Source organism: Alternaria infectoria (assembly GCF_024043175.1).
Source record: "Alternaria infectoria strain BMP 0036 chromosome Unknown scaffold_2, whole genome shotgun sequence".
Taxonomy (NCBI): Eukaryota; Fungi; Ascomycota; class Dothideomycetes; order Pleosporales; family Pleosporaceae; genus Alternaria; species Alternaria infectoria.
The window spans coordinates 2,578,866-2,597,782 of NW_026250691.1; the positions used below are offsets into that span (position 1 = coordinate 2,578,866).

The following is an 18,917-nucleotide window of genomic DNA, read 5'->3' on the forward strand; positions in this document are numbered from 1 at the left end:
CTGAGAGCACCTGCGCCAGACGACTTCCCGATATAGTCGTGACCAGTGTTCTTGACAGTCAATCTGAGGTTCATATTGCGAGCAAAGTTAACGCCAAGCTGCACCTGGGCGACGTTCTCGACGTCGATCGAGTAAGATGCATAGCCACCTAGCGTACAGGTGCCACTAGGGTCGTCGGTAGGCATGCATGTACGGCCCTGGAAGAGCGGCCACATCATCGAGGTCGGGTCACTCGTGTGGAGATCGGATGTCGTGAATCTAGCAGAGATATCTGCGCATTTCGCCTCATCATAGTCATTCCAGGCCGAGTCCTTGTAGCATGGCGCAGCGATGGGAGTGGTCTTGATGAGCGCTCCTCCGAGTAGGCTGTCGAAGACTGACCATACGCTCTCTTCCGGATAGTCGGAATCGCCTGGAAAGACTTTGCATTGACCGCTGCTGGTTCCATGCGTCGTCTCCTCCTCATTGTCGAAGCCAAAAAGTGAAACTACATCAATCTCACTCGTCTGGCGAGCAGCCGCATTCAGGGCGTTGTTGGTCAATTGGACTGCCTCGTTCGGGAAAAGCGCAGCTCCGGCAGGCGAGTCCGTGGAGACTGTGGCGGCGGCGGGTGCGACATCCCGGAAAGCAACCGGACTTCCAAGAGCGCCGATAGCGTTTGCAGCTAGAAACAACAGAGACCTGCGTGCAGACATAGCGAAAGGAGAGCTGGTGAAAGAGAGTGAAGGTGTTGGCGCTACACGACCAAGCCTTGTCGACCATCTTGATAAATGAACAAAAGCTCACGCCACACCGAACCGAAGGATTCATTCTAGATCCACACCCCAGATAGTATCTAAGAGGCAAATGTTGGGATGCGGCATGCTCTATACAACATGCATGCTGCTCGCTGTATTCACATTACTCGTACCTACATATGAAGTGGAGCCGCGGCTCGAATACCCACGGCCCGCTCCTTCGGTGGCTGTTCACTCCACGAATGAGGAACATCAAGCAGCATTTCCAAGGTCGCGGGTACTCAACATGTTTACGCATCCTGGCGGTCTCTGGGCGAGAAGGCCGAGGAAGGATTTGGTTCGGAATGGCTGATGGGGTTGAGGCCCCACATTATGTGGGAGTTTAGCCGCGCGCTGCAGGTGAGGATATTGTGGAGCACCTGGTATCTCGTGACACCATTGGCGATATGATTGTCTGACTTGCTGTTCACCATTTTTTGCATCTTAACTCGCAAGCCCCATATATTCTATAAACTGTGGCCGACCACCCCACTGCAACAATGTACTCGATGCTCTCAACAGTTCAGTGCAGCTCTTCGTAATCTCTCTCCTGATCTTCTTCGACGATGAGTTTGGCACCTCCAGGCAGCAGCCTCAATAACTCTTCTCTCTTGTCATGTGGAAAAGCTATACGTGTGAGATCTTTCCTGATTTCCGTACGACCGTCTCGTGACTGTTCCGATATCAACTCAAGCTGAAGACCTGGTTCGGATAGCTCCTGCTCTGTCGGCATATGATCCGAATGCCAACTTTGTACATGCCTTCCAACGCCTCTGATCTCCATCTGCTTCACATGAGGCCATGGCGCTTCAAGCAATACGGGCAAGATCCATTGTCGGAACAAGATATCCATTGGCCGATATGAATAATGAGGGAGCGGTGGCCGAATGCCTCTTGGAGTGTCGTAGTCATTTCGATTGTAGCCCTGTTTGAAGGAAAGAGAGTGTAGGGTGTGCCGAACGGATCGCATGAAACGCGCCCATTCAGAGTATTGTCGATCGCCCAGTTCTGTATCGTACCAAACATTCGTAAAGGAATTGCCGATGGTAGCAATACACAAAGAAGTGAGAGCAGTAAAATTCCCAACGTAAGAATCTAGCAATCCCATCATGTACTGGTCGTCTAGGGCGGTGCGTTCATCTTCCTCGTGTTCCTGCAAATAGTCCACCATGTCTTGGACGGCAATAAACATTGGATAAGGCGGGTCAAACTCGTCAGACTGGAACAGGTTGTGTAACTCAAGTGCTTTGAGTTGGTGGGCATACTCCTGGAAGAAGCAATTGACAACGTCGCGTCGCACCCAGCCACTCAAGCGCACCGAAGTAGCTTTAGGAAAGCATATCAAAGGCAGTAGTAGAGGATCGCATGACCTTTAGAAGTCAGTAAACAATCATCGCTAAACAGCCAAACACTTACTGCGTGAAGCAAAGGTCAATGTCGGAGACGTTATCAAGGCTACGGAACGTGCGCCAAAGAGAGCCTAACATAGTCAGCATCAACACCTCAAATAACGTGTCTGCGTACCGTAGCTTCCATGTCCGTCAATATGCAGATCTTCCGACCCTGGGTATTCATCCGTCAAGCGCTTGATTTCGTGCTCCAAACTTTCTTCTTCTCCGTCTTCCCAAGCCGTCTCATCGCATTCAAATAAATTGAAGACTGTCCAGCATAGCACATGCGCGTGCTTACCGAGCCCCGGATCGTGCTGCAAAGTTCGGGTAAACTGCAGCTGCTTCTCGAATACGTCCAAGTCGAGGCGTCCCCACCTTCTGTGTGTAAAGTCGGGTGGCACCCGATGAGGCCCGTAAAAAACAGGCGTACAGTCGATGGGAGCGTTATGTGAGCTCAAGTCAATGTTGCGGTACAATTCTGGCATCTACTTGTCGTCAGTCGCTATATGAAAGTTGAGGGATGCTCACATACACCGACGTCGTATAGCGAGCGGCATGTCTCGCATAGTCTCTTTATGTCGGCGCAAGAGCAAGAAGACAGGATCTCAATGAGGAGCTCTGTTGGAAGATCGAGTAGATGAGACATGTCGCTGCGACTCCATCCAGTGGCGAGATCAACGATTCACCGTCAAAGATGCGTTTCGCACTCGGGATTCCAATTAGATATCGAGTAGTGAGGTGTTGTTCGTTTTGAATGATGAAGTAGCTGTGGCACATTAGGCAGCATCCTTGGCCACCACGCTTGTATCCCTTTCTGAATCATCACGTTCCTTGCATCTCCAGAACTCGCGCTTAAATTTGTTTTGAGAGCTCTTGTACCCATGCCAGCCTTCCCTCGCCAAAGATCTCGGCTGTGGCCGGCATGTCCTCACCGCCTTCCAGTAACAAAGTGCGCACGATGATCTTGTCCGGCATAACATCTTGATGATGATAAATATGGCTCGTGCAAACTTTGCAAAAGTAGCATCGCACGAACTTGCCTGCACCCAGTCAGTCTTTCCTCCTTCACCGACACAAAGCGAACATACCACTAGCACCTTTGTACCGATACTGCCTGATGTTTTCCTCGCCGGAGACGATCTGCAGTTCCTCTTTCGGTATGATCTGATTGCACGAGTACGGTCCACCACCAAGCTTCTGGCATGTTGAGCAATGACAAAGCACGTGCTCAGCATTTTCGAGCTTCGCGGTCCATTTTACACTTTCGCAATGGCATGTACCCTTCCTGACCCCATCTCCTTTCGCTGATGGATGTTCAGCCGCAGAGCCGAACAGCACCCCGTCTTTGATATCGACGACTAAGCTATCCTCGATCAGCGGCTTCGCGGCTTTAGAGAAGGCCTTGTGAACAGGCTCAGTGGTGAGATAATAGTCCAAATCTTCCTGGTTCGCAAACTCTAGCACGAAACCATGCGTCATGCCTTTGGAGAAAGGTTCCCACGATCTGTTTTTGCCAGATTTTAGCGACTGTATGAGCGACTTGCCGGTGTTAGGATTCAGCGACTTGTGTTGTAGGGCCATAAACGACTTAAAGTGGCTTTCTAGGTCCATCCATGATATATCCTGGCGGTATTTGAAGAGCACGATGTGTGTGATCGTGTCGCTAGCCATTGTCTCCAATGCAGGAGTACCTGGTGCGGAGGTGCGGAGCGTAATGGGTGCGGAATCGAGGATGTCGGCTATGTTGGGGAACATGTAGAAGATGCGATACGGACTCCATAGCGAGGGACTCCATTTTATATTATCAGGCCGTCAGGAGCAGTAGAAAGGTGATGTTGCAAGACCGCAATGGCACGCGTTCGTGGAAGGCGCCCCCGGGGCTAGCGCCGCTGGAAGTAGCAAGTTTCGCCGTCTCCGCGCTGTGGGGCAGCTGCGCATGGAACGAACATCCGTCTTTCTCAGCATCAGCGCTTCGACATCCATCTTTCACTCATGCCATCTCAACGTGATTCTGTTAATGATGCGCATATTGTCAAAATGATTTTCATTCCAGATAAAGCTCGCTAAACTGCACAATCTCATCGTCGCTCCGTCAAATCGCATCTCACGGCGTGCCCTCCTTAGCCGATCCCATCGCCTGCCCAGGCGCACTCGCATTCCTCAACTTCACACTCTCATCCGTCTCTTGCAACAGCGCATCCTCGTGATCGACCGGGAAAAACCGATAGCTTCTCATTTCCGTGTTCTGCCAATCTCCATGCGCCTGACAATCATTCTCATCTAGATCCCCAGACACGTAGTGCAGGAAGTCGCCGTGCGATACCACGACGATCTCCTCCTCGTCGCGGTCTCGCAAGAAGCGGCGGAGCTCCAAGGCACGCGCCTTTAGTGAGCCACCGTCTGGTGCCCATTTGCCCTCTTTGGTGTTGAAGTCGGTGTAGGTGTCCAGGCACCTGTGGAAGTCGCAGACGTCGCCAAATTCCTTTTGAAGCCGCTTTACATCGCTTGGTGTGTTGGCGGGCTCAGATGTGGCTTCTTGGGCTAAGGGAAGAGCGAGGATGTTGCGCTTTCCGGATTGCAGCCACGGCTCCATGCTGATGAGTGCCGTTTGAATGGTGCGGCGAATGGGGCTTGCGCAAACTAGGTCGATGCGGTCAAAGAACGGAAACGTTTCCGAAAGGTTTTTGCATTGTTGTTTGCCTTTCGGTGTGAGGTCGGGGTCGGGGATCTTCTCGTTGTGTTCTGCGTTGTGGTAGCCTTCGGCATGGCGGATGAAGTGCACAGCACGGGGAGCCATTTTGGATTAGGAAGTACGGGTGTCGGGAAGCGATGAAAGTGTTATTTCGAGTCAATCGTAGAAGATTTAATGTCTTGAATAGCTTTGAGATGACGGTATTAATACAAGAAGAGGAGCTCGATATATATACTACGAGAGGTACATCTAGAGTAGCGTCATCATTGGTATACCGAACATGCACATGCCAACCTCGATTGCGGTCGTCATATGCTAGCATATTCATCGGACCAAGATCTCGTGGCGAGATGCATCTTCACCATCAACGTCCACGAAACAATAGATGCCGGTGGATGACGAGAAGGCTATGTCGGCACAGCTGTGAGTAGCATGGAAGGTCAGCCGTGTCAATACCAAAGACACGTCGGAAGTGCTCCTGAGGTTATGGCTGGCTGCGTGCTGGCGTGCAAATAAGCTCCTCGTAAGTTTAGTAGCCTTCTAGAAGGTCTACATGCCCAGCCATCGGAGTCTGGGGCTTTTAGCGTCAGGTAAGTCCCGGTTCGGAGGCGCTTGCTTGGATTCTTAGGCCTTAAACGGCGCGAAAGCACTTACTGAGCCAGTGTAAAGTCCCTGACTACCGCATAGACGGATACTCATTTGCTGAAAACTTGGTTCGCCGCATGCACGATGACATTCAGGCTTGAGGCCGCGTCAGGAACGATATGAGCAGTTGCGGGTAATCGGCACATCAAGAAGGCGATGTAAAGCTTGATGCCGAGATGCACGCAGAATGGTAGGATTCGCGTGTATATTACGGCCCTTTCCAATGATTCTCGCGCTGTGGTCTAGGGTTAATGGAGGTGAAGCCTCCGTCACATCCGCTCTGGTCGAGATCTACACGCCAAGCGGATGACGTCAGCACGCGTGAACTAACGATCTACGGCGGGCTTCCCCACAAACTAAAGCTTCGCCATGGAAAGTGCGCTTGGGAGGAGAGATGCGCTATGCATGGTTTTCAAATGCTTTGGAGCTTCAGATTTTGCTTTACGGATAAGACGGCATCGCACGCCAGAAACTATCCTGTCTTGCCGAGCGAGTCTTTCTGCTTGCACACACCCCATCAAAAGGCTCGTCCAACCCACCCCTCTGCTTCAAAACTCAACACATGTCCTTTCAGTCGCACTGAATCCACTAATATCTTCAATCATTTGTTACCCGACGAAAGATCGGACACTCGCATGATGACGCACACTCTCGTAGAGCCAGAGGTTGGGCATGTTTAGCTTTTACCTCCACGGCCCTACCTGTGTGTCATAGACCCCAGCCTGCCCGAATTTCTGGAACAGCTCGGCATCGCGGAAACGCCACCATCCACCATGTGGCTTTGTATATCGACACCAAAACGGGAACCCCTCAGCAAGACAATGCTCTCGATACACCTGTTGTGTATAACCGACGTAACATCCGTAACTGTGACCAAGCGGTCTCCAGTCCTTGTTCCGGGCATCAGCTCGACCTTCACGAGTTGTCGCAGGCGTGTCGAGCCAAGTCTTTGACTTTTTCGTGAACGCAGAACGTCGGTTCCGGTCGCGACAAGGAGCGGGTCTGATTCGGACATACGGGACCATGTCGTTGTAGAAATGTCTGTCCACACAGGCAAACAACTTGCGGATACTGGCGTCGTAATCTCGCGGTAGGAATGGACGTTCGATTTTGATCCATTCGGCTAGGCTTCTCACCTCGTCAAACTCCCACGTCGTCCACATCGAGAACAAGCTTCTGATCTTCCGTTTGAAGCCTTTTCCTTTTCCGTAGAGTTTCCGGATTACGGCGTAGAGTTGCAACCGGAAAAATGCACGAAGTACACGATGATGCTCGACATCAGACAGGGTATCGGTACCATAGCGAGACTGATCGGATGAGGCCCACCGAGCTACTGCATTGCCTAGTGCTAGGTGAACGAACTGATCTGTAAGGCTGTCCGCGTCGATTAAGAGTGCTTGGTACTCGGCGAGCATGCCGACAGCATGACCGGGGCTGTCCACTGATATACGTAGGGTTTCATCATGTAGATTGCTGTTCAAGAACTCAGCTAGCTGCTCGCTTGAGCGTGGGCGGTTTGTATGCGTCGAAAGTAAGGCCGTAGTTGTTAGGATATGCTGAAGCTGGCTAGCGAGATGGCGGTGCTGTTTGATCGCTTTGAACTGCGCAGCAAAGTTGCAGCGGACCAAATCGCCCATCTCCGGATGCTCGAGAAGTGTGTAGTAGGCTTCAAAGTACTCGTCCTTGATGAGGAGCTCTAGTATGCTGCAGCGTAGCTCTGTCGGCAAATCAAGCATCCGCTGCAAGCCGTAGTCGGTCGGGTCGGCAGAATCAGGCGGCGCAGTCGCGTCTGCATTTTCGTGTTGCGGCATGGCATCAGATTCTAAAGCGATACTTTTGTGTGACTGCATCGTATTCGTCGAGTTTCGCAGACGTTAGTGAGGATCTGTGATAGATGGTGGTATGGGCTTGTGCAGAAAGAATGATATTTATGAGTGCGCGGTTGCCCGTACTGGTAGCGGGCAGCGAACCACTAACAGACACGACCACCAACCAAGGTAACTTTGCTCACTAGGGCACTGTCTCCTCCGGTGTACAGTCCTCCCAACCACATTTTCTATCTACCTGTCATAACACTACACCAAAGTAACCAACACACTCTTCCACTTCCCCGATAGCACACTAACCTTGCCCCACCTCCTCGCCACCTCCCCAATATTACCGCCATCAACACCCACACCCACAATATTAATCCTCAACTTCCACACACCCACTCTCTTCCACGTCCCCTCTTTACTTCCTGGGACTAACATCAGCCCCGCCAACCGCCGCTGCACCGTATTCTTTCCCGCAGTCCTAACAACCTGACACTCCGCCATCAACGCATACACCGCGTTGCGAGGCGGCGACGCCCGCCCGGCTGGGTCATCAGGGTAATACTCCAGAACCGGGTCCCAACTAAACCCGCGGTGAGAAGAAAGCGGCGAATGCTCTTGCAACCGCTTCATCTGGTTCGCTAGATCAGCCGGCCAATCCGCTTTGATAGGTAGAACCAGTGTAGCGAGCGTGACTTGCAAGCCGGAGAAGTCAAAGGGGCTAGATTCGGATATGCGATCTTGTGCGTGTCCAGCGAACTTGAAGCCCTTGGTTTCGGCGAAGAACATGTCGGTCCAGCGGACGAGATGAGGTTCGGAATCGCTTTTACAGCGGACGACTAGTTCGTCTTCGGCGAATAGATGGTGGAGTTGGTAAAACTTCCATATTGGCACGGAGAACCACGACCAACTTGGGAGTGGAGATGTGGTTTGCACGACTCCTTCCTCAATCTCCGTGGTCCACATCGATGGTTTCATTTCCGCGCCATTCGGTATCCCATTCTCGAGGCGGATAAGCCATTTCGCTTTCTTGTCGACGTACCATAGCATGGTTATTGGTAGTATTTCTTTCCACAGGCCGGCTAGGTAGGTGAGTTGGCCTAGGTTGGAGAATGCACGCGCTACGCCTGCGAATGCTACGATGCGGTCTTTGGAGAAAGAGAGTCTGCGGCTGCGATACTCGTTGACCAGGTTTTGGTAGTTTAGTGTAAAGGAGAGGATAGCCGGAGAGGAGAGGCTGTTTGTCTTTGCGAGTGTGTTGATCTCTTTGATGGTGTTGGGGAAGTACCGAGATTTTCCTCTGTCTTTGCCGTGCAAAGATACTTGCACCGTCGTCGTTGTGGGATCTTTCACCGGTGGTTCTGCAATCGGACCAAGCAGCTCATCCCAAAACCCCTCCGAGCACTGCCACATGAGAGTTTTGTGTCCAAGCAGCAGCGTTCGAGGCGCAAGTAGATACTCCTGGAATGTCCATGCGCGATTGAAGAGCGGCCAGTTGCGTTGAGCGAGCCAGTCTCTACTCGCCTCCTCCGTGTCGAGGGCGAGACGGAGTGAGGACTTCGTGTGCTCGATGTATACACCTGGTGTATGCGAAGATGAAGCCCGGAGAATACATGGATTCGAAGATCGTGGGTCTTCGCGACTGGATGGCGCAGAGGGCGAGTGGGGTGGAAAGAGGAAAGCGAGGTTGGCTGTTGCGTTGCCATAGACAATGGCCATGCGACGTGCTTCGTAGGTCCAGTCTTCATCGGAGTCTTGGATGATCGCCAGGCTGTCTATCCAAAGGTAGCGGTAGCCGAGAGCGAGAGTCACGCGGATGGCTTCTTTGTATACATCTGATGCCTCCAATTGGGCTCGAGGGATCTCTTTTTGAAAGGCGTTAAGATTGGATTGACGGAGCTGGACTTGTTGGGTGTAATTCGTTCCCCACATGTAGCTCAACACTAGGTAGTCGAATCTCTCATTCTGCATGTTACAACGGAGGCGGATGGTGGTGGGTGTGATTTCGAGGACGCGTGTTGGTCGTTGGTAGGGGTTGGAGACGGTGCTGCTGTGAAATTTGCGACATGCTGAGTGCTCTGAAAGACAGGTATTCAGCCACTGCTTGGCTTTTGGAATGTTGTCGCGAGCGAGTAGCGGTGCTTCTTTTGCGGTAATTTGGCTGTTGAACGCCCCTGTAGTGGTATCTATCCGCCTCCGTCAGCAACTGTAAGAGAAGCAATATGCCAGAACTTACTATCGAAAGTCTGGAACTTGAACATAGCAAAGCCTCTGCCATCCTCCGCACTCCTCATTTCACCTTTAAAAAGCCTCATGTGAAGGAGCAACTCTGTCCCACTCCTCTCCGTTTGGGGACAGGCATAAACACCCTCATCGCCAGTCGGGCGTATACCGCGTGCAGCTCCATGCTGCAACTCGGCAAACAACATTTTGCAAAAGTGGCAAGATGGTGCTGACTGAGAGAGTTGAGCAACGGTGCACAAGCGTGGAAAAGGCCATGATGGGACGGGTTGACCACGAGGTCTCTGCAGCCAATTCAGAGCGCTGCACTCGTTTGAGAACTTGCGGCATCGCTCGCAAAGATTGTGAAGTGGTACTGATGGTTTGCTAGTGGACGAAGGTGTAGGTGCAGGATGAGATGAGGGTGCAGGGTGCGCTTTCCCACTTGCGGAATGATTGCGGAACGATGACATGAATGAAGGCATGATTGAATGCTTAGGGGACAAGAAATGAGATGCAACATGGCAAGCCCTTTTTTGCGCTGCTGCATACTTATAAGCAGCCCTTGAATGTTCAGCGGGTAACGATTAATTCGGAAGCATACCGTCGAGGTTGGGCGCTTACTAGACGCCAACTCGTCGAGTCGCCCATGTGGCACAGCAGCGCATCCGTTGTTGCGCGAGTAGTTTGCGCATGCATTTCCGAGCTGGAAAAGATCGCTGCATCGTTGTGAGCGTTTAGTAAAGGACAAATACGGAAGTAACGAGATTGGGAAGGAGCGACAGACCGGTCTCAAGCGAGAAACTTGCCGAAGACTGAAGATGGAAAGAACGAGGACAGAAAAGCACGAGGCGAACATCGAGAACACATGACTAAAGAAGGTAGTGTAACAAGTCGAGAGCACATCTCGAGGAACTGATATCAAATTGGGTATCCGCCAACACACCCTCAACAGCAGGCGCAACACCATTCGTATCGTAACAAGTACAAAGCCCTGCGGCAACATCCATCTAACCTAACAACGCCAAACCCGACCATGACGATGTAGTCAAGTAGTAAAGACGCCTTTGCAAATATGCAAATATCCCAATGCCAAAGTATAAACAGAACTGCGTCGCTAAATGAGGAAAGACGGTAAGGAAATAGTAGTCGTTAATGCGGAGGCGACTGTGCGCGGGACTAAGCAAGCCAACGTTGTGGTAATGAAGGAAGCTAGTCGTAGAGGTCGCCCTGTCATCATGTGGGTGAGATGAGGAGGGGTAGGGCGACATGTAGCAGTGCCGTGGTGAAACTGCCAGGGTCGGATGATGGGTGATCCGATGACATAATAGCGCCGATGAACCACCGGTGGGAAACGGCGGTGGGGAGGGTAGCACAATCGTGAAATGAGTATCACAGGTGCGGGATAGTAGGAGAGTTTCGTGCAGGCGGGTATGAGAACGCTGTTCAGAGGATGCGATGTCTAGTGGTTGTTAGTCATTCGATGCATGTTGATTGTGCATGGAGGAAAGGACTCACTGTCTGAAGACGGTCTCGAGGGCGACAGCGCTGAGCTCCGAATCATCGGGCAGGCATTCGACGAGCGGTATCAGGTCTGCGAACTTCTCGCCGCCTTTGTATGCGAGGACGGCGGGAACACCGGTGTCCTCGATCTCGGCGTCATCGTTGTACATCTTGACGAAGCGGACGGTGTCGTTACGCTTTGCTACCTCGTGCATGACCTTCTCGAACATTTGTGATACCTCGGCGAATGGCTATGGTGCTGTTAGTAGGAGTTGGACAATGGATGGAGTAATGCATATACATACATCACTGTTGTAGATGAAGACGACAACGACAGTACTCGACGCCGTCTTGTCGACAGCATCGAGGTACCCCACACCATCCACCAACGGCATGCTGCCGTATATCCTCCGGCTGGGGCTGTTGGTCCTCGACCGTATCCTCTCGCCAACATTCTGCAGTTCCTTCAACCTCGCCTCACGCCATTGGCGCATGAAGCCCTCGTCGACCTCGTCATCACTGCTCGATGTCTTCTCGTCGTGATAGGCATTGACATTGTACTGTGCGGGTGCGGCGTTCTTCTTCCATGTGAATCGGCGTGCTTGCTTCTTGGCCTGCTCAAACGCCTGGGCGTCAGCAATGACACCCTTGGGCCCCGTGTTGGCCTCTGAGCGCAGGTTGGGCATGTAGTAATTCGCCCTCATGTCGGCTGGGATGTCGAGCTCGTCGTCGGTATCGATCTTCTCGAGGTAGTCGTCGGCGGCACCAGGGGATTCCGAGTCAGAGAGGTCGGAGTCGTTGTGTCGGTCTTCGGGGTGGCGGTCTTCGCGGTCCTTGTCTCGGATCAGTTCGTTGAATTCGTCTTGAGCGGCTGTAGTCATGACGGAAGAAAAAGAAGAGCGGGACCCGAATGACGGGCGCCGGACTGATATATGTGTGGAGAAGGGGGACGGTCAGCGTCAGCTGTTTGCAGAGTCCGTGTACAGGTCCCGGTGTCTGGTGACGCGTTGGTCTGTGGTGGGCAGAAGGAAAGGGAGTCGTTGCAAGGTTGGGGTCGGTCGTCTGGGATGGTGCTCCGCTAGATGACAGGCCTTGGCGCGCGTGCTTGCAGGGCTATTTTCGAGTACGCGCTGGGGTTTCAGCGATGCAATTGGACGCGCACGGGAGAATTCCCTCGAGGATTCCAACGTGCGTACGTGGATAACGTGGTCGAGGCGGTACGGTGTGTAGGGGTGTGCTTGGTAGGTGCTGTTTTAGGGCTGATGCTGACCGGCCGATTTCACGATGCATTAGACGCCCGCACGGGGCCGCATCGCACTCCATTGGCGAAGCGCAAAGGCATGTCGGCCTTATGAAACAGGATGCTCGAGTGCGAAACACGCTCACCCGCCTGTACACCGCCCAATCGAGGACCCGCGGGTGGCGCGCAATGGCTTGGGGCGCCGCGTGAAAGCCTGACGACTGCTGAAACACCATGCCGAACTATCTTGCTACACGCCTCCTCGACACGTCTGTCGCAGCATCAACCTGCCCTATCCTCGCTGCTGTTTTGAGGCTACACGTCACAGTGACCTTTCGACTCTGCTAACCCTCTCATGCGCTCTGGATGTTTCAATCTCCTCGAGGCACCAACTGTCATGCAGCACCAGAGTTCCATGGCACCGCCGACCAAAAGGGGCCGAGAGATCTCTCTTTCGGTCTTGTTTGATATTCTCGTCCCGGCCACATCCCGGATGCGAGTCCCCCGGTGCACATGCAATGGAATCCTTCTGTGCTCGCTTCTAGAAGCATTAATGCCATCCATCGCGTTCCTATTCTCCGATCGACTCCTGCATCGGCTGAGGCGCTTCCTTTTGTCGATTTCAGGGTCCAGTTGCCATGCAGCCTAAGATTGCGGGCATTAGCTGAGGCACCTTAATGCCAAAGACGATGGTTCGATACATTGATTTCTCTTCGAAAATAGAAAAGACGTTGCATAACCGCCCGGGTGAAAGTAAAATACGACGTGGCTCCTGCGTCTTCTGCTCGGTCGCTCTGCTGTCATCCATGAAGATCACAACCATAATCTATCAGCCCTGCCCGACGAACGCCTAAAGTACGGTCACGCTACCATCACCGCAATAAGCTCTGATCGCTGATACTCCGGCTTGTCACTGCTTGTCCCGGAGTGACGTCCGGATGGGCAATTGGGGTCCCCTGGGCAACCTAGTCATGTGCATAACGGTGTGCGCGCCACTAGATTCGCGAGCGGGTATCATCCCAGGTGGTGCAATCACCTTGGAGCTGTTAATGCCTCGCACAATGGCCTAGGCCAGAATGCGAAAAGTAACTTCTACCGCTGAGGCTACAGTAACCGCTGAGAGCGCCGAGCAACAGCTGCGACAAGGTCTAGAAGGCACGTTGACGTTGATTACTTCTTTCACGAGCGGACCTGGACTGAGCGCGCTCAAACCTTGGAATGCTCGAGACGTTCCAAGGTTCATGGAAAAGGCAATATCAGTCATCTTAACATCATGCAAAAGCGTTCGATAAACTTAAAAGAGGTATATAGAAACTCGCTGACTACCGACTCATCCTTCACAACCCAATCAAATCGTACACATTGAAAGCCCATGCGCCAGAAAGCCATGATCCGTCCATTCAGTCCCCCTCATCCATGGATTCTCCAAAACCATTTGCACGTAGTAGAATCCGAAACATACAGTAATGAAGCTCCCCGTCTTGCACAGCCCCATCTCTTCCCACGCAAGTGCAAGTACAATCGGTCGCTTTTAATGATCAGGCAGAACGCAAGGAGAAGACTATGTCGAAGGTTGATGTAGATAGGTGCTACTCATGTACGTAGAACAGCCGGCCCGGACATGAAGACGAGTGTGAGCAGTATGCTCGCACCGTCGAGAAAGGAATAGAACAGTGGTATGAAAAGAAAAAGTAGTTTGAGCACAAAAAGATTCCGGGCGCCGGGACATCAGTTGGCACCGTAGCCACATCGACGATTCCAACAGGTGCGAGTATTATATTCTTAGAGTATGGCAGCGCTCAGTCTCCTGGTTGATAAGATGCAGCAGGGGTATGGTATGCCAGGAGTTGCGGAGATCGCTGTCGTAGGTTGTAGTTTGCCAATATTACGGTAAGGCGCACACGTTCGGATTGGCGTCGTTACATGGCGTCGTGGAAGTTCGGGAGGCTGATGGCACTTATGCCCAAATGCGCAGCTATGCCAAGTCAGTTGTGTGATGCAGACGGGAGCACGAGAGAACCTACCATTGAGTCCCATGAACCAGTGCATAGACTGAGCGCGTCGTTGCTAACGCCGAGACAGCTGACGCGGTTGTCGTGTCCTTGCAATGTGCCTACGCGTTCGCCGCGGAGTACGTCCCAAACCTGGATATTATTAGACTGTGGAACCTGTGGGGGCTGCGCTGACTGCTTACCTTGCACTCGAAGTCGTCGTAACCAGCAAATAGCAGTCTTCCGGAGACGGAGAAGGCTACGGATGTGATACCGCAGACGGGCTCAGGAATCTATGGCAGACATTAGTAATCCAAATGCCAAGAGTGCCAGATATGTCAGCGGGCGTACCTGGTATGATGCGAGCTCGCGGTCGGCGCGGATGTCGAACAGACGGCAGGAGGCATCGTCGGAACCGGTACCGAAGGCATTTCCGTTGGGGAAGAATTGGATGGCGTTGATGTCAGAGTCGTGCGCGGCAAAGGTCTGCACGCACTTCTGCTGTCTGATGTCCCAGAGCTTCGCGAAGGCGTCGCAAGCACCGGAGACAAATTGGTTGTGGTCGAGCGGGTTGATGCTCAAGCTCATTACATCACCGAGATGGTCGGCAAATTCGTGCACCTTGGAGCCAGTCTCCAGATCCCACAACACACAGGTCATGTCACCGGATGATGTAAGGATGCGCTTATCACTGATGAATCTGCAGCAACTGAGGTAGCCCGAGTGGCCAGACAGCTCGCGTGCCACGCGTGTTGGGCCTTCCCGCGCCGACAGGTTGTAAATGGAGCAGATGTTATCGAGACCACCACAGGCGACGTAGTTGCCGGACGGGGAGTAGGCGCACGTCATGACCCAGGACGATCGCAGAGGAATGGCGTGGACCTTGTTGGTCGTGTAGGCGTCCCAGATGATAAGCTTTCCGTCCTGCGAGGCGGAGACGAGATGTCTACGGTCGGTGGACCAGTGCATGGCGTAGATTTTGGCCAGATGGCCCTTGAGGGTGCGCTTCGTCTTCATGGTGAGGCGCGGCAGAGCCTCGACACGGTCTCTGGCGACATCGCGAACTGCGCTCTTGTGTTAGCCGTCTACGAGGTTCCGATGCGGTGAGCACGCCGGCTGGAAAAAGAACATACGGGTCGTGTCAGCGAGCTCATCCTTCTTGCGCTTTATCCTGTCCTTGAGCGCCTCAGCGTCGCGGCGGGCGAGCTGGATCTTCTGCTGGATCGTTTCTTGGTTCATATCGGCCATATATTAGTGGTGTGCTGGTGGTGAGGGTGTTGTCGCGAGCGGCGCGAAACGGCGAGGCAGGCGAATCCAGGGGCCTCCTAGGGAGCGCGGCAGCCGGGAGCGAGAGAGAGCGGCGGAAGGAGCGATGGACAGGCGGCAGCAATGGCTAGACGCGCGCAGAGCAGAATCAATTGCTTGCGCAGAGGGAGCGGCGGCTGGCAAACGGTCGTGGGGGCGTGAGGATGGAAGGGTGAGTGCTTGGAGATGAGTGAGGTACAGGAGCGGCCCGGGGTGAGCTTAGCTTGGCCTAGCCGAGCAACGAGCGCTGGAGATCAAAGGGCGGTGCTCCGCCAGTCTGTCGCGAAGATGCCCACTGCAAACACCTGCCGTGACACGTGAGCGATGTGAAGGGGCGGCAACGTGAGAGAGCCCTGCGTGGTGTCGGGTCGGGTGTTTGCACAGCTGGAGGCGCGAACGTGGTGTTGCTATGCTCTGCTCCTGTCCAGACCTTGACGAAGAAGGCGCGCGCTGCAATCTCCTGCAGCGCACCTCCTCCTTTAGGCGACGGACGAATGAGCAGCGAGCAGCCTCGGCTGGCACTATGACCCGCGTCCGCCGCTATACCCCCCAGGCCTCCTCCTGAAGTCTATTCACCTTTCCATTATCGCTTCGAGAACCATTCCCACGCCACCAATACCGCCGTGTTCCCCAGCATGGCTGCACTCCCCATTGCGACTGCACACGACCTGCCCGTCGACGCTGCCTTCACCAAGGGCCTGCCCAAGATTGAGGTACTGCTCCAGCCTCCTCGGTCCCTAGTCATCGCGCCAAGGACGCTCAGACTTCCGTTCGCTGCTGCTAATGACGCGACTCAGCTTCATGCCCACTTAACCGGCAGCATCAGTCGCGACTGCCTGCACGCCGTATGGGAGACAAAGAAAGCACGGCAGCCTGACTTCGACCTCGAGGACCCTTTGGTCGCCATACCCGCGGGCAAGGTCGACTACGATATCAAAACGTAGGCCTAGCTCGATTTGCTCGTCGTTCGGAATTCTCGCTGTAACACCGGCGTGCCGTTGGGAATACATGGGCCAAGACGATCGCGCAAGCGATTTCGCGGCCAATATTCTCCTGACAAATGATCGCTACCCGTTCGGTCGTCCCAAACAACTGGCTCACCACGCGAAATACTAGCAGACGTCTGACAGCTAGATTAGGTTCTTCCCGCTGTTTTCGTCATACATCTATCGCCTTTGCAGTGATTTGCCGAGCATCCAGTATGTCTGTCGACACGGACGTGTATGGTGAGCTGCGGTTGATCAATCTAGGTACTCCACCAGGGCTGTGTTGCAAGACTTCCAGGATGATGGGGTAGTATACGTTGAGCTTCGAACGACCCCAAGAGCGATCCTTGGAGAAGGCGTAACCAAGGATGATTACGTGAAGACCGTTTTGGACATACTCAATGCCCATAACGACGATGCTAACAACACCATGCGAGCTTTCCTCATACTGTCAATCGACCGTCGCAACAACATCGCAGACGCAGAAGAAGTCGTCGATCTCGCCATCAAGTATCAGTCCGCCGGCGTTGTTGGTGTCGACCTATGCGGCGACCCAGCGAAAGGTGACATTCGCATATTCGGCGACAGCTTCGCTCGGGCAAAGGCTGCCGGACTGAAGATCACGCTGCACTTTGCCGAGAGCGAAAATTCTTCCTCGGATTTGGAGTTGCAAACACTCCTGTCATGGCAACCTGACAGACTGGGTCACGTTATACATGTCAAAGATGAGTTTAAGAAGACCATCGAGCAGCACGGAATCGGCGTTGAGCTGTGCCTCAGCTGTAACGTCCATGCCAAGATGATCACGGGCACTTACTCGGACCATCACTTTGGTGTGTGGCGCCACAGCAGTGTTCCCGTCGCTCTGAGCGTACGTTCAGCTCTGGAAACTGTGTGTTCCTCGTGATGACTAACACCCGGCAGACGGATGATGTAGGTGTCTTTTGCAGCCCTCTCTCGCAAGAGTATTACCTCGCAGCGCAGCATTTCCACTTGGATCGAAAGACTATCAGAGCACTTTGCGTGCGAGCAATCGACTCAATCTTCACGGGTTCTGATGAACATGCCCGTCTGCGGAACATCTACGCGTCTTGGAACAGATGGGATATATGAATCATGGCCGAAGCAACAAACAGTCATTTGGCTGATGAAATTCAGTCATAATGACTCCGGTATATGACCAAAACTATTCTGCCACGTCTTTCGCAATAGTCATCGCTGAGTACAAGATTATGCAATGCGTTCTCCTTCTTTTCTTCCTACAATCTCTCTCATATGAACACTACTACACATCGATTGACTACGCAACAACGCGCCACACACGCTTGCACACCCACACGGCCTATCGCACACTACCGAGCTACGGTCACTATTGCCGGCCACTCAGGCTTCGATCTTTCACGCCGGCAAGGACGTTCGCAGCTCCAGCATGGCTATCATCCCACTGAACAGCGTAGTCTTCACGCTCTTCTTGATACTTTCTCTAATCGCCGGGACTGCTGCTCAAAGCTCGGCTCAGGCTGGTACCGACAATTCACCAAGCGCATCACAGGCTTCTGTGCAGGCCTCCTCTCAGGCTTCGCAGGCTGCCTCTCAGACTTCACTAGTTACATCTCAGACCTCTCAGGCTACTTCCCAGCCTTCTCAGGTCGCCTCTCAGACCACTCAAGCTATCTCTCAGGCCGCGTCGCCAAGCACTACTCCGACCAATACACAAGCTGCCTCCGCGGCGCCCATTGTAGTCCCCAACGTCGATGCGGACAAGAATTTCGTGATCGGCAATACTTGTGACCCCGATCAAAAGAACATCATCAAAACCGCCTTTGTCGGGACTGGCACGTTGGCCTTTTATGGAAAGCTAGATTGGTCAAATGCCAATCTTGAACAAGACCCACCCTTCGTCGAGTATCTTGGTACTAGCGCTATTCCAAATGCTAGCACGGTCGAGAGCGTGTTTAAGGACTATTCAAGCGCAACCGTGAGTGCCGCTTGGAAGATCAATGCGGTTTGCGACATCAAGAACGAGACAGCGGCATGTCAAAGTAAACACGTGTATGGCGGCATAGGCAGCGAAGGCCCCCGGGTGGACCTCAAACCTAATCTCTACTTTTGTTGGGAGTACTTCCGATTCCCTCCTCTGAATGAGGCAGTTCAGATGGGTCTGAGCGATTCAGTCGACTGGACGCGCCGGTTCAATATGGGCTCTTATCATGAGAACCAAGGTACGGGAATGCCATCTCGAACATATCCACATTCACCCTATACTAATCTACCAATAGCTTCCGCACTCTTGCGAGCTTTGCTCTACTATCTCCCACAACGAGAGGGCTGGAACCGGCATATCTCCAACTTGT

The 18,917-nt window shown here is 53.1% G+C and overlaps 6 protein-coding genes across 6 annotated transcripts; 1 reads left to right on the forward strand and 5 right to left on the reverse strand.

Moving 5' to 3' along the window:
- Positions 1 to 3,232: 3,232 nt before the first annotated feature.
- Positions 3,233 to 3,962, reverse strand: J4E92_002256 (uncharacterized protein; the record flags this gene model as incomplete). The annotated part of the gene is given in 2 exon segments (XM_051493661.1): positions 3,233 to 3,941; positions 3,958 to 3,962. 2 exon segments carry the CDS (start codon positions 3,960 to 3,962, stop codon positions 3,233 to 3,235), a joined length of 714 nt encoding a protein of 237 aa, XP_051356892.1.
- Positions 3,963 to 4,271: 309 nt separating this feature from the next.
- Positions 4,272 to 4,964, reverse strand: J4E92_002257 (uncharacterized protein; the record flags this gene model as incomplete). Its single annotated transcript, XM_051493662.1, has 1 exon — positions 4,272 to 4,964. One exon carries the CDS (start codon positions 4,962 to 4,964, stop codon positions 4,272 to 4,274), a length of 693 nt encoding a protein of 230 aa, XP_051356893.1.
- A 2,615-nt stretch (positions 4,965 to 7,579) lies between these two features.
- J4E92_002258 (uncharacterized protein) lies at positions 7,580 to 9,289 on the reverse strand (the record flags this gene model as incomplete). Its single annotated transcript, XM_051493663.1, has 1 exon — positions 7,580 to 9,289. The coding sequence occupies one exon, from the start codon at positions 9,287 to 9,289 to the stop codon at positions 7,580 to 7,582; it is 1,710 nt and encodes a 569-aa protein (XP_051356894.1).
- A 1,763-nt stretch (positions 9,290 to 11,052) lies between these two features.
- J4E92_002259 (uncharacterized protein) lies at positions 11,053 to 11,922 on the reverse strand (the record flags this gene model as incomplete). Its single annotated transcript, XM_051493664.1, has 2 exons — positions 11,053 to 11,292; positions 11,347 to 11,922. 2 exons carry the CDS (start codon positions 11,920 to 11,922, stop codon positions 11,053 to 11,055), a joined length of 816 nt encoding a protein of 271 aa, XP_051356895.1.
- A 2,316-nt stretch (positions 11,923 to 14,238) lies between these two features.
- Positions 14,239 to 15,520, reverse strand: GB1 (Guanine nucleotide-binding protein subunit beta; the record flags this gene model as incomplete). The annotated part of the gene is made up of 5 exons (XM_051493665.1): positions 14,239 to 14,256; positions 14,306 to 14,425; positions 14,476 to 14,565; positions 14,624 to 15,336; positions 15,406 to 15,520. The coding sequence occupies 5 exons, from the start codon at positions 15,518 to 15,520 to the stop codon at positions 14,239 to 14,241; spliced, it is 1,056 nt and encodes a 351-aa protein (XP_051356896.1).
- Positions 15,521 to 16,865: 1,345 nt separating this feature from the next.
- On the forward strand, positions 16,866 to 17,470 carry J4E92_002261 (uncharacterized protein; the record flags this gene model as incomplete). Its single annotated transcript, XM_051493666.1, has 2 exons — positions 16,866 to 16,870; positions 16,903 to 17,470. The coding sequence occupies 2 exons, from the start codon at positions 16,866 to 16,868 to the stop codon at positions 17,468 to 17,470; spliced, it is 573 nt and encodes a 190-aa protein (XP_051356897.1).
- Positions 17,471 to 18,917: the final 1,447 nt, after the last annotated feature.